General features: G+C 63.3%; 6 protein-coding genes across 6 annotated transcripts; 3 read left to right on the top strand and 3 right to left on the bottom strand.

Moving 5' to 3' along the window:
- Window positions 1-49: 49 nt before the first annotated feature.
- Window positions 50-771, bottom strand: VDAG_04623 (uncharacterized protein; the record flags this gene model as incomplete). The annotated part of the gene is made up of 2 exons (XM_009654227.1): window positions 50-65; window positions 95-771. 2 exons carry the CDS (start codon window positions 769-771, stop codon window positions 50-52), a joined length of 693 nt encoding a protein of 230 aa, XP_009652522.1.
- Window positions 772-1,651: 880 nt separating this feature from the next.
- VDAG_04622 (carboxy-terminal kinesin 2) lies at window positions 1,652-5,003 on the bottom strand (the record flags this gene model as incomplete). The annotated part of the gene is made up of 6 exons (XM_009654226.1): window positions 1,652-1,699; window positions 2,057-3,441; window positions 3,505-4,059; window positions 4,156-4,411; window positions 4,527-4,675; window positions 4,790-5,003. 6 exons carry the CDS (start codon window positions 5,001-5,003, stop codon window positions 1,652-1,654), a joined length of 2,607 nt encoding a protein of 868 aa, XP_009652521.1.
- An 892-nt stretch (window positions 5,004-5,895) lies between these two features.
- VDAG_04621 (uncharacterized protein) lies at window positions 5,896-6,891 on the top strand (the record flags this gene model as incomplete). The annotated part of the gene is made up of 1 exon (XM_009654225.1): window positions 5,896-6,891. One exon carries the CDS (start codon window positions 5,896-5,898, stop codon window positions 6,889-6,891), a length of 996 nt encoding a protein of 331 aa, XP_009652520.1.
- Window positions 6,892-7,509: 618 nt separating this feature from the next.
- VDAG_04620 (dihydroxy-acid dehydratase) lies at window positions 7,510-9,410 on the bottom strand (the record flags this gene model as incomplete). The annotated part of the gene is made up of 2 exons (XM_009654224.1): window positions 7,510-9,235; window positions 9,331-9,410. The coding sequence occupies 2 exons, from the start codon at window positions 9,408-9,410 to the stop codon at window positions 7,510-7,512; spliced, it is 1,806 nt and encodes a 601-aa protein (XP_009652519.1).
- An 877-nt stretch (window positions 9,411-10,287) lies between these two features.
- On the top strand, window positions 10,288-11,578 carry VDAG_04619 (ATP-dependent Clp protease proteolytic subunit; the record flags this gene model as incomplete). Its single annotated transcript, XM_009654223.1, has 3 exons — window positions 10,288-10,425; window positions 10,682-10,823; window positions 10,960-11,578. The coding sequence occupies 3 exons, from the start codon at window positions 10,288-10,290 to the stop codon at window positions 11,388-11,390; spliced, it is 711 nt and encodes a 236-aa protein (XP_009652518.1). The 3' UTR covers window positions 11,391-11,578.
- Window positions 11,579-11,813: 235 nt separating this feature from the next.
- Window positions 11,814-12,163, top strand: VDAG_04618 (uncharacterized protein; the record flags this gene model as incomplete). The annotated part of the gene is made up of 2 exons (XM_009654222.1): window positions 11,814-11,848; window positions 11,898-12,163. Coding segments are annotated over 2 exons (301 nt in total), but the record flags the coding sequence as incomplete, so codon positions are not given.
- Window positions 12,164-12,312: the final 149 nt, after the last annotated feature.

The following is a 12,312-nucleotide window of genomic DNA, read 5'->3' as shown; positions in this document are numbered from 1 at the left end:
GTAGCTCTCGAGCGGCGCCCGCCCCATGATGCCCCCTCGTGGGCGCCCTTTAGTGATGGGGGCTGCTGGTCGTCGCCCTCGGCATACTTCCCACCGATTCCTCAGCTCCTTCGCCCGGCCGAGGAAGACCCGGACGTCGCCGGTCCCCAGCGCGGCGCGCAGCGGATTGTCGGCCCTCTCGAGCGCGGCGAGCACGTTCTGGTGGTAGCGGTGCGTGCCATTGGCGGCGGCGCCCGCGGCGGCGCCATTCGCAGAGGCAGGAACGGGGGCGGGCCCGCGCTCGACGGCGCGGCCAAAGACGCCGAGGAGGTGGACGAGGGCGCGCTCGAGGAGCATGTAGTACTCGTAAAAGTCGAGCTTGAACATGAGCTCGGCGTCGTCCTCGCGCGTCAGGGCGCGGCGGTAGCCGTCCTGCAGGTAGGGCAGCTTCCACTTCATGCGGCGCACAATCTGGACGTAGCGGCGGAGCTCGCGCTGGGCGGCCGACAGCGGGGGCGGCGGCGCTGGTGACGGTGCTGCTGCCGCGGACGTCTCGGCGGCCGGGTCGCGCAGCTTGGGCGCTGGGTTGGGCGTCTCCCACCATTGCGTGGCCGGGGTTATGGCGGATGTCTCGCGGGGACCGACGGCGATGCTGCTGCTGCCGCCGCCGCTGCGGGGGGTGTAGGTCGGGGTGCCGCGGGAGGACCAGGCGGGGGAGGTCGTGGAAGCCCATTTCGAGGAGGAGAGGCCGCCGGGCTTGATGCCGCGCGCCGTGGTGGGGGCAGTCTGCATGTTGGCCTCGCAATGGTGAAGCGGCTGGTGGAGCGATTGGGGCAGGCCAGCTTGACAAGGTCTTGACTGATGCTTAGTGATGCTTGAGATGCTTGGTGATGTTGGTGATGGTTGCCGAAGCTATGGTGAAGCTATGGTGATGCTTGCTGAAGCTCTGGTGAAGCTATGCTGTGCTCATGTGCTGGTCAAGTCGTGCTATATCGCGTCAATCATGTCCTTCATACCCCGTCACGCAGCGAATGCTGCTTGTGGAGGAGGCAATGGAGCAGCAGCGCAGCCTCGGCGAGAGCAAGATGGAGCGTTGGTTGGTTCCATGCCGTGTAGTTGGAAGTCTGAACAAGGGGGGGGGGGGGGGGGGGGAAAAGGAGGGGGGGGAAACAAGGAGGGGGGGGAAACAAGGAGGGGGAAACAAAGGGCCGGTGCCTGGAGCTAGCAGCCTTGGCTTCCTAGCGAAGAGGCCGCCCCCCTGAAGCCGCTGACGGGCTCTAACGAGATGGCCAGCCGCCTGTGGCCCAGCACCTGACCTCGACCACTACAGCATCCAAGCCAGCCTGCCAGCCTCGTCCAGGCATCAACTGCAATGCACCATCTTCCGCGGCAAGAATCAAACAAGTGCCCTGGAACCAGCGGCTCAGAGTCTTCACATACGAATACCCTATCGTCGATATACAAATCTTGTCCGATACCATGCGGCCCAAGCCCGCCTGCCCGCCCCCAGAACCCTTACTCGCCCCTTGAGACGACCTTTTGCTCATGTTCGACATTGATCCAAACAAAACACACACACACACACACACACAAACGCCGAGCCAGCAACCCGCCCCCCCAAAACGCCTTGTTCATCAGTCGGCCAGCCACGTCTTGCCTCGAAAGGCGTTCTTTACACCTTCTTCGTCGCCTTGGCCGTGCCAATATGGGTATTGTGAACCTGCGTCCTGTTAGCTTGTCCTCTGCCGAAGCCCTTCCTCCCCCCCGCTCGTGACATACCTTTGTCGCAAACCGCAGACTCGTCAGCGTCTCCTTGAGATGCGTCTCCAGCGGGCTGACCATGACAAACATGAGCGTCTTGCTGTTGCCGCCGAGCGAGTACTGCAGCAGGTGCGTCAGCTTGCTGTTGCGGTACGGCACGTGTCCGCTGCCGCGGCCGAGCGCCTCGATGACGTCGCCGAGGCACGACAGCGACTTGTTGATGCTCTGCGTCTCCTTCATGCGCTCGCCCTCGGCCCCCGACTGCTTGAGCCGCTCCGAGCCGGCGAGGTCGACGAGGTTGAGCGTGCCCTCGCACCGCTCGCCCGTCGACGCGTTGTGGCCCACGAGCTTGAGGATGAAGACGCTGTGCGACCGCGACGACCGCTCGTTCGACTTGGTCGCCGCCACCGACCGGTTCGACTGCGCCTGCGCGAGCATCGCCTCGACCTTGTCCGCCGAGTCGAGCGCCACCGTCTTGCAGTGCGCCACCGTCGTCTGCTTGCGCCCCTTCGTCGTGCCGAATCTCGAGCCGCTTGCCCTTGCCGTCCGACTCGCGGCCGTGCGGCGCCAGCAGGTCGTTGAGCTCCTCGTTGTACACCTCGATGAACGAGCCCTCCATCGTGTACGTCCACGACTTGTCCTTGAGCTTGGTCATCGTGTCGTAGATCATGTGCGTCGCCCGCGGGATCATGCCGTCCTCCGACGACATGGTGTGCGTCTTGCCCGAGCCCGTCTGGCCGTAGCAGAAGATGCACACGTTGTAGCCGTCGAGCGCGCTCTGCACGAGCTGCGAAATCTCGTCAAACACGTCCTGGTTCAGCGCCGCCGGCGCGAACACGCGGTCAAACTCAAAGTTGAACGTCTTGCGGCTCACGCGGCCCATGGCCGTCGTCTCCTCGGCGCCCTGCAGCGCAATCTCCGCCGACGTCCTGTCGTCGGGGAACGTAATCTTGGCCCCTTCGCCCTCGCCCTCGCCGAGCATCGGCCGCACGCGACACATGACGCGAATGTTGCCCTTGAGCTCCTGGTACTTGTTGAACAGGATGCGGCGCTCCGTCTCCTCCTTGATGAGCTTGTGCCGCGCCTCGTCCGCCGCGAGCAGCGCTTCCTGCAGCTTCGCCTCCATGTTGGCGAACGAATTGGACTGCGCCTGGTTGTCCGATTCGAGAAACTCGACGTGCGACTTGAGCGAGTTGATCTTGGCCTCGAGCGTCACGTTGGAGGCGGCGAGCTCGGAAATGTTGCTGGCGAGCCCCTTCTTCAACGCCTCCTCCCGGTCGAGATCCCCCCGCAAGGCGTCCATCTGCGCCCGCATCTCGGCCATCTCGCGCTCCTTCTTCTGCAGCGCGAGGTGGAGGTCTTGCTGCTCGTTGCCCAGCTTGGACCGCAGCTCCTGCACCTCTCTCGACTGGGCGCTGCGTTCGTCCTCGAGCTCGACCCGGTATTGGCGGTCCAGAGCGTCGAGAGCCTCTCGGTGGGTTTTCTGGAGTCGTTCCGTTTCCTCGCTCAGTTGTTTTCGAAGCTCGTCCTGTTCGTTGCGGTGCCTCCTCGCTTCGTCTTCGAGCTCGTACTTGTGATTTCGCCTCTCTGCCTCGACATCAAACTGCAGCATCTTGAGCTTTTCCCTGGTGCTTTCTAGATCCGTCTGTAGCGTCTCATTGCGTGTTCCGAGTCGTTCTCGCTCCGTCTCGAGGTCGGCCACTGCCATCGTGTTAGCAAGAGCCTCTCTGCCTGCATGTCAGTGAGAAACATGTGGCGGCGTACCTCTCCTCCTCATCAACTCGTGCGCATCGTCGGCGGCCTTTTTTTCGGACAGCGAGTTGTCCATGAGATCCCGCAGCTGCTTCATCTGCGTGTCGACGGCGCCCAATCTCTCGTGGACATCAAGGGCTGTGAAATCGGTCGTGTTAGAGAATTTGCTCAAAAACGGTAGCTTCTGTGGCGACGGGGACTTGATGGGGGACCGCGCATCGCCAGTGAGTGACCTGACAGTCTCCTCGAGCCGGTCCATGTGAGCCTTGATCTGCTTCGACTCGGCCGCGGGTGTGACGGGCGGACAGGTCAAGGCCCCCAGGTTGGGTCGAGATGCCTTGGGCTTGAGCTCTGACAGTCCTCCTGACCTGGGGACGGGTTTGCGGGGCGAGCGAATCGTGATGTTCTCGTGGGATAGGGGCTGGAAGAGGGGTGTGTGTGAGGGGACGGGCCTGATGGGAACCACTTGGCTCCCTTCGACGACGGCGCTTTCGAAGCTGTCATCGTCGATGGACAGGTTCTTGAACTTTCTGTTGAGAGACACTTCCCTCTGCGCGGGTGTTGGTGCTGGGGAGCGTTTCGCGGCCCGCGGTTCCCTGCCCTGCTCCTAGCCGGGGCTGGAATACCGTGGAGCGCTGTGCGGCCGGGGTATTCGGGTCGTACCATTCTGTCCGTGTCCTCCGTCAAAGTCGTCTTCCGGGTTGTGTCCGTGGGACGTCTGGGGTCGTGAGATGGTTGTGTTGCCTCTTGGACGTCCGTACTGATCGCGGTTGCCCAGTGCCGATTTTGATCGATCGAGAGCATGTCGGCCGGCGCCCATACTACTGGCGAAGCTGCTACTCGAGGTCTGACGCGAGCCGGCCGAGGCGGTGGAGGTCGAGGTTTGGCGCGAGGAAAAGCCGCTGGAGGGCTGCTTAAGCTATGGGCGAAGCCGTGTTAGCGAGAGGCCTGGCTGAACGAGGGGCCCGTGACTGGCAACAGCAACGTCGCCTTCCGTTTCTGCCGCCTACGTGGGAAGCAGAAAAGAGACTCACCGAAGTCAATGACTGGCCTTTGATGTGGCCATTTGCTCTCGGGGGGATCTTTCGCAGGCCGGCAGTTGTGGCTGTGGCGGCGGGGTCCTTGTCTGGGTAGTCTCTGGCTCGGTCCATCAACGTCCTCCTCTGAGGCTGCGTCGCTGCTGCTCCCACAGGTCAGTACAGGGCTACCGGCAAGGTGTACGTAGAGGACAGGAGAAAGAAGGGGGCGGAGAGAGAAGGGGACGGAGAGAGAAGGGAAGACAGGAGCATGAGCGCACCTGGCTGGGGCACCTCGCGCTTGGTGCCGGCGGCGATGCCACCAATCTTGGAGGGCGGCGGCATCATGCTGGCGGCGTGAGGACGCGCATTGCTCTGAGATTCGCTGAGCTCGGAGAGGCCGTGAGGCGGCGCGCCGGGTCGGGGCAGCTGGCTTCGCTGCATGGTCGAGGTTCGAAAGGCTGTGTTGTCGCAGGCGGCCGTGGCCGTGTCCATGCTCAAGATGTTCTGGGCGCGGCGGTGAATAGCAACGGGAAACACAACGCAGGACGCGAGGAGCAACGCTCCGTCTCTTGCGGCTCGAGGGGACGACGTCGTGATGGATGGCTTGTTTGTGTCTGGTGGGCGGGGGGGTAGGCGTTGGGCGCACAGAGGTTCGAGACGGTGGTGGGTAGCTCTCTCGCGGTTGTTGCTTCACTTCCCAATTCGGCGTGGGCTGACAGTCTACCTCCGGTGCCTCTGCCTCTGACTGGCGTGGCGTGGATTGCTCTGCCGGGGGTGGATGGCTCTGCCGGGGGTGGATGGAAATGTTTACATGTAATGCAATGCAATGGGTGTCAGTGCTTTTGGTGCCGGGGCAACGAGTGACAGCTTTGTGGATGCCTGAGGCTGCACGTGCACAGGTGCTGCTCAGCCTGGTCATACCGAGCTCACCCGGTGACAGATCTCGGTGTAAAGGTGTGAGGACCCGGCAGAAAAGGCAGGCGGTGACGCTGGCGGGGCCTTCTTCACATGTCAGGCCAATGACGATCTCTTATCATACCACCTTGGGTTCTACCTACCTTAAGGTAAGGTACCTACCTACCTTACAGTTAGGTACTCTGTGGTTATGTGTGACCTCGACGTCTGCCATCACGTCCTGAAGCCCACCACCTTGTGCGTCCACCCTCATGCCTCGTCGGCCATCCAGTCGCCCATCCAGTCGCCTTCGTCTCGTCTTCTGCCCTCTCTCGCCACCTCTGCCGACACACATGCCCGAGGAGCACGACTCAGCTACGTCGTCATCCATCGAAAACGAGCTCTCCGCCTCAACCTCCTCCGCCACTGAAGCCTCTCTCGAAAGCATCCCAACGCCTGGACACAACCCCACCCCCAACGTCACGTCACCATGGAGAAGTTCAGCCAGTTTCGTGACAAGGGCTCAGGCATCTCGCCCTTCATGCCCATCAAGACGCCCGTGTCGCCTCTGACCTACGCCCTCCACACGTCGCTGTTCCTCCTGCGCCTGCCGCTCTTCCTGACCCTGACGGCCACCTATTTCCTCTTCCTCCACCACCTGCCTCTGCCCGTGGTCGTCCGCAAGGCCCTGCTCTGGTCCCTCATGGCCATCCCCGGCCTGTGGTGGATCGACCTGCAGCTCGACGGCGTGCGCCGCGGCACCCTCGCCGACCAGCCGCCCAGCCGCTTCCCCCACCCGGCCTCCGTCATCGCCTCGACCCTGACCTCGCCCATCGACGCCCTCTACCTCGCCGCCATCTTCGACCCCATCTTCACGCGCGCCTACCCCTCGACCCGCAAGCTCGAGCGCGTCTCCCTGCTGTCCGCCGTCGCCGCCGCCCTCGGCCCCGTCCGCCAGACCCCGCCCCCCGGCGCCACCCTCTACGACCTCGACGCCCTGCTCGCCGCCCACCCGACCCGCGTCATCGCCGTCTTCCCCGAGGCCGCCACCACCAACGGCAAGGCCGTCCTGCCCCTGGCCCCCGCCCTGCTCGCCGCTCCCGCCGACGCCGACATCTTCCCCGTCAGCCTGCGCTACACCCCCGGCGACGTCACGACCCCCGTGCCCGGCCGCTGGCTGCCCTTTCTTTGGGCCCTCCTGTCGCGTCCCACCATCTGCATCCGCGTCCGCGTCGCCGAGGCCGTGCGCAACGGCCCCCGCGCCCAGACCAACGGCGCCCACGCGCGGCACGACGACAGCGACGTCACGAGACGCGGCGGCGGCGCCGACGGTGCAGACGGTGCCGACGTCACGATGGAGGAGCAGCGCGTCCTCGACAAGGTCGCCGAGGCCCTGGCCCGTCTCGGGAGGAACAAGCGCGTCGGCCTGACGCTCAAGGACAAGGCTGCGTTTGTGGACGCGTGGAACCGGCGGACGAAGCGGTAGGCTGCGGCGAGCGAGCCATGCGGAGGATACACGCTCGCCTAGGAGGATATATGGTACTGGTCCATGTTATGTCACGACCTTGCACATCTGACGAGGCTGCCCGACAAGTGACAACGGATGGGAGTTGGAGCGGCAACTTTTTTTTTTTCCTTTTTTTTTTCCTTTTGAAATTTAGGTCTGGCTGGCGTGACGTTTGGGGCGGACATCTCGGATGCTTGGGCCTTCCACGCGTGTGTTTCTCCTGTTTTGTTAACGAGGCACCCCCGACTTGGCGCCTCCTGATACCACTTGCGCGAAAATTGAAACAAGTCAAATGACGAGATGGCCGGCGCAACGATGAACAGAATGCCCGAAAACAGCGTGACGAGACAAGTGATGGCATAATAAATTTTGGAACTCCGTGTAGGTACCCCTTTTCCATGTCCAACAGTGGTATAGCACAGCATGGGGAAAAACCAAACCACCCGCCCTCTCCTGGCGCACATCGTACAACGCTTCGCACACGCTTTGCCGCCGTCCTCCCAGCGGCATCTACCTCGCACACCCTTTCAGCTGTCCTCCCAGCGGCAATCTACCTCGCACGACCATGTTCAGCGACGCCCAACGGCAGACGACACCTTAGATGGGACCGTCGGTGACGCAGCCAGAGCTGGCGTCGCTGACGAGCGACGCGTACTTCTTGAGGGTGCCCTTGGTGTACTTGAGCGCGGGGGCCTTCCAGTCGGCGCGGCGGCGGGCCATCTCGGCGTCGGACACGTCCGAGTCGATGACGCGGCGCTCGGCGTCAATGGTGACGACGTCGCCGTCGCGGACGAGGCCGATGGGCCCGCCCTCCTGGGCCTCGGGCACAATGTGGCCGATGAGGAAGCCGTGGCTGCCGCCGGAGAAGCGGCCGTCGGTCAGCAGCGCGACGTCCTGGCCGAGGCCGGCGCCCATGATGGCCGAGCTCGGCTTGAGCATCTCGGGCATGCCGGGCCCGCCCTTGGGGCCCTCGTAGCGGATGATGACGACCGTCTTGTCGCCCTTTTTTATGTCGCCGGCCTCGAGCGAGGCGATAAAGTCGTCCTCGTCGTCGTAGACGCGCGCCTTGCCCGTGAAGACGAGGCCCTCCTTGCCCGTGATCTTGCCGACGGAGCCGCCGGGCGCGAGCTGGCCGCGCAGGATCTGAATGTGGCCCGTCGGCTTGATGGGCTTGCTCAGCGGGCGGATGATCTGCTGGTCGGCGGGGAAGTCGGGCAAGGCGTCGACGTTCTTGGCCATGGTCTGGCCCGTGACGGTGACGCCCGAGCCGTCGAGGATGCCCTCCTTGAGGAGGAACTTGAGGAGGGCCGGCGTGCCGCCGATGCGGTGCATGTCGGCCATGACAAACTTGCCCGAGGGCTTGAGGTCGGCGAGGAAGGGGGTCCTGTCGGAGACGGCCTGGAAGTCCTCGACGGTGAGCTTGATGCCGACGCTGTCGGCAATGGCGAGCAGGTGGAGGACGGCGTTGGTGCTGCCGCCGAGAATGTTGACGACGATCATGGCGTTCTCAAAGGCCTGGCGCGTCAGGATGTCGCGGGGGCGGAGGTCCTCGCGCAGAAGGTTCTTGATGGCCTCGCCGACGTTCTCGCACTCGGCCTTCTTGGCCGGGTCCTCGGCCGGGCTGCTGCTGCTGCCGGGCAGGGTGAGACCGAGCGTCTCAATGGCCGTGGCCATGGTGTTGGCCGTGTACATGCCACCGCAGGCGCCGCTGCCGGGGCAGGCGTGGCGGATAATGTCGAAGCGCTCCTCCTCGGTGATCTCGCCCGTGATGTACTGGCCGTAGGCCTGGAAGGCCGACACAATGTCGACGTTCTCGCCCTTGTTGGTGCAGCCGGGCTTGATGGTGCCGCCGTAGACCATGATGCTGGGGCGGTTGACGCGGCCCATGGCCATGGCGACGCCGGGCATGTTCTTGTCGCAGCCGGGCAGGGAAATGTTGCCGTCGTACCACTGGCCGTTCATGACCGTCTCGATGCTGTCGGCGATGATCTCACGGCTCTGCAGGGAGTAGCGCATGCCCTTGGTGCCCATGCTCATGCCGTCGGAGACGCCAATGGTGTTGAAGCGGTAGGGGATGAGGCCGGCCTTGGCGACGGACTCGCGGACGACGGCCGACAGGTCCATGAGGTGCATGTTGCAGGGGTTGCCCTCGTACCAGACGGAGGAGATGCCGACCTGGGCCTTGTTCATGTCGTCTTCGCTGAGGCCGGTGGCGTAGAGCATGGCCTGCGAGGCACCCTGGGACTTGGGCTGGGTGATCTTGGACGAGAATTTGTTCAGCGTCTCGTCGCCGGCGCGCGAGGCCGTCGTAGACAGGGTTCGACTGGAGGAGAAGGGAAAAAAATACAAGTCAGTATGCCACATTCAACAGAGATCCAGCTGGGGGCTCATTGGGTTCATTGGCACAGGGGAACATACGCATAGCTCGAGGGCGTCGACCGAACCTTCGAGGCAGCTCGAAGGGCGGATGACCGCATGCCAAATGACCTCGAAAGCATGGTGGGCGGCGGTGTTGGTATCAGTGTCGGTGTCGGTGTCGGAGATGGCGACCGAAGGGTGTAGAGACCGAGAAAGACCTTGGTCCTGATGCCGGGAGCACTGCTTCGACTTGATCGTGCCGGAATGGTGTCCGTGATGAGTCAATGGCGAGGGCGTGGGCGGCGGAGAGACCTAATGATCACAGGGACAGACGCTAAGACGAGAGAGCTTCGGTGCGATGCCGTAGCTGAGCACTGGCGAGCACTGAGCGAGCCTAAGCACAAGCACGAGCACTGAGCGAGCACTGTAAGGTACCTCAGTCAGCGCACGCACGAACGTCTGAAATTTTGGGCGATGTCGGCTCTGGACCCTCCCCGCATTGCAATAGACGCCGTCCTATTGGCCGCATCCATCTGCCGAGTGCATCGGGAATAGCGCGGAGGCACTTGGTTGTGGGGGCATGTCGATATGCGAAAGCCGTCTAGTTGCATTCAGTTCGCTCATGCATGGTAAGGTACTCGAGGTACCGTTTCTTGCTTGGTAGCCACGCTTGTCAAGAGACCATGCAGATGAGCATTGAACAGCATGAGCTGGCTTGGCATGAGCTGGCTTGGCATGAGCTGGCTTGGCATGAGCTGGCTTGGCACTCGGTGGTGCATTATTCGTTGACTTAATGACTCCTTGGTGTTCCACTCCAGTAATCATGCCGAAAGCTTGGTGTTCTCCTCGTTCCTGTCCTGAGTCGTCCTTGTGCCCACGTGACGATAAGATAAGGAGCTCTCGCGATGCCGGCCGCCATGGCAGCAGCAGGCGACTGCTACAGCAATACAGCGATACAGCGATACAGCGACATTCGCGACGGTGCAGCTCCCTTCGTTTTCCCGGCATCGCACCACCATGCTCTGTCGACGCCCTCTCCTCCGAGCGCTGGGGACCGTCCCAAGGCCACAGGCGCGGGCCATGTCCCATTTCGCAGGCGGACCGGCCCAGCCGCCGAGCGCCAGCATCCCCATGCCCTACATCACCGAGGTTTCAGTACGTGCGAACCCTCCTGCGCTTTTACGTTGGGCTTTTTGGCTGCGGCGAGCTGACCCATGCCATAGTCCAGCGGCTGGAGGACATGTTAGTTCCGAGCTTCGATCTGCTCCCGGCGACCCCCTCCATCGGCTGACGCGGTTTCCCCCTCTCCCTGCCAGACGACATTTTCTCCAAGCTGCTACAGGTACGGCCTTTCCTGCACGGCCAGACGCAACGGGGAACGAGGGCGAGGACTGACCTCGGCCACCCTTAGGAGAGAATCATCTGCCTCAACGGCGCCATCGACGACACCGTCTCGGCGTCCATCGTCGCCCAGCTGCTCTGGCTCGAGTCGGACAACCCCGACAAGGCCATCACGCTCTACATCAACTCGCCCGGCGGCTCCGTCACCTCGGGTACGTCCCCCCTTCTCGCTGCATGGCATGCTCTCGCTGCATGGCATGCTCTCGCTGCATGGCATGCTCTGGCACGCTCATGGCAGGCGCCTGACAGAAGACGGCGCTGACAGAAGACGGCGCTGACAAAGGCCAGGCCTCGCCATCTACGACACAATGACCTACATCAAGTCGCCCGTCTCGACCGTCTGCCTCGGCGCCGCCTCGTCCATGGGCGCGCTGCTGCTGACGGGCGGCGAGGCCGGCAAGCGCTACGCCCTGCCGCACAGCTCCGTCATGATCCACCAGCCGCTCGGCGGCACGCAGGGCCAGGCGTCGGACATTCTCATCTACGCCCACCAGATCCAGCGCGTGCGCACCAAGCTCAACGAGATTATGCGGCGCCACCTCAACGCCGCCTTTGGCCGCGACCGCTACTCGCTCGCCGAGGTCAACGACATGATGGAGCGCGACAAGTACCTGACGCCCGAGGAGGCCAAGGAGATTGGTGTCATTGACGAGATTCTGACGCGCCGCACCGACAAGGACGAGAAGGAGAGGGGCGATGCGCAGAAGACGAAGCCGTAGACGGTCGTAGCTGGCCGTACGTTGTAGACGGTCATGGCCAGTCGTAGACTGCCGTGGGGCCAGCCGTAGACTGCCGTGGACTGGGAGCCGTAGCGCTGGGAGGCCAAGAGTTGGACGTTAGCCTCGTGTCAGCTATAGTCAGGAAACGCATCATCTATTCATCAGCAAGCCTAAAAATGTAGAGAAAAGCACTACAGGCTACAGGCGCTTGAGGCAAAAGACTCTCCAAGCACATTCATGCGCTGCAGTGCGCCGTACCCCTGACGCGCCCCGCCCCGCCCCGCCAAGCGCGTAAAGCTCCAACGTCACTTGCCATGCACCAAGCTCCCAAAGCACCCTCTCCAACTCTGCAATCCTTCGACCTCTGACCCCCCCCCCCCTCAACGACCACCGAAACCTTCGCCCATTCCCGGTGATGCCACCATGCAACCCCCTCCGCAGAGCCTCGTCCCTCCTCGGTAGGGCCACACAACGGCACCCCCCCTGCCCCCCATGCCGCCACGCCAGCACGAATCGCCCCTCGCGCGCCGAAACCCAAGCCGCCCTTGCAGCGCAGGTCGACCGAGCCCTACAGGCCGACGAGCACGGCGCCACGCTCAAGCTGCACCCGCACAGCAAGACGATGGAAACGGTCGTCGGCGCGCTGCCGCTGTCGCCCGTCATGGACCCGGCGTGGATCGAGGCGAAGCGGCGCTTCCGCACCCCCAAGCCCAAGACGCCCGCTCACACCTATCTCGGCCGGTTCAGGAAGAAGCTCTACCTCAACCCGTACGGTACGTCGAAGAAGAGCTTCCCTCCTGCTCTGCCCCATTCTGGGCGCTGCCCCATTCTGGGCTCTGCCCCCGCACGGAATTGCCTGACTGAATACCTGAGCGACAACAGTCACTGGGAGACGGCCTGGCGCCTCTTGCACGGCGACGAG

Source organism: Verticillium dahliae, genomic scaffold, assembly GCF_000150675.1.
Source record: "Verticillium dahliae VdLs.17 supercont1.8 genomic scaffold, whole genome shotgun sequence".
Classification (NCBI taxonomy): Eukaryota; Fungi; Ascomycota; class Sordariomycetes; order Glomerellales; family Plectosphaerellaceae; genus Verticillium; species Verticillium dahliae.
Note: the sequence above shows the minus strand (reverse complement) of the source record. Positions and strands in the feature narration are given on the sequence as shown.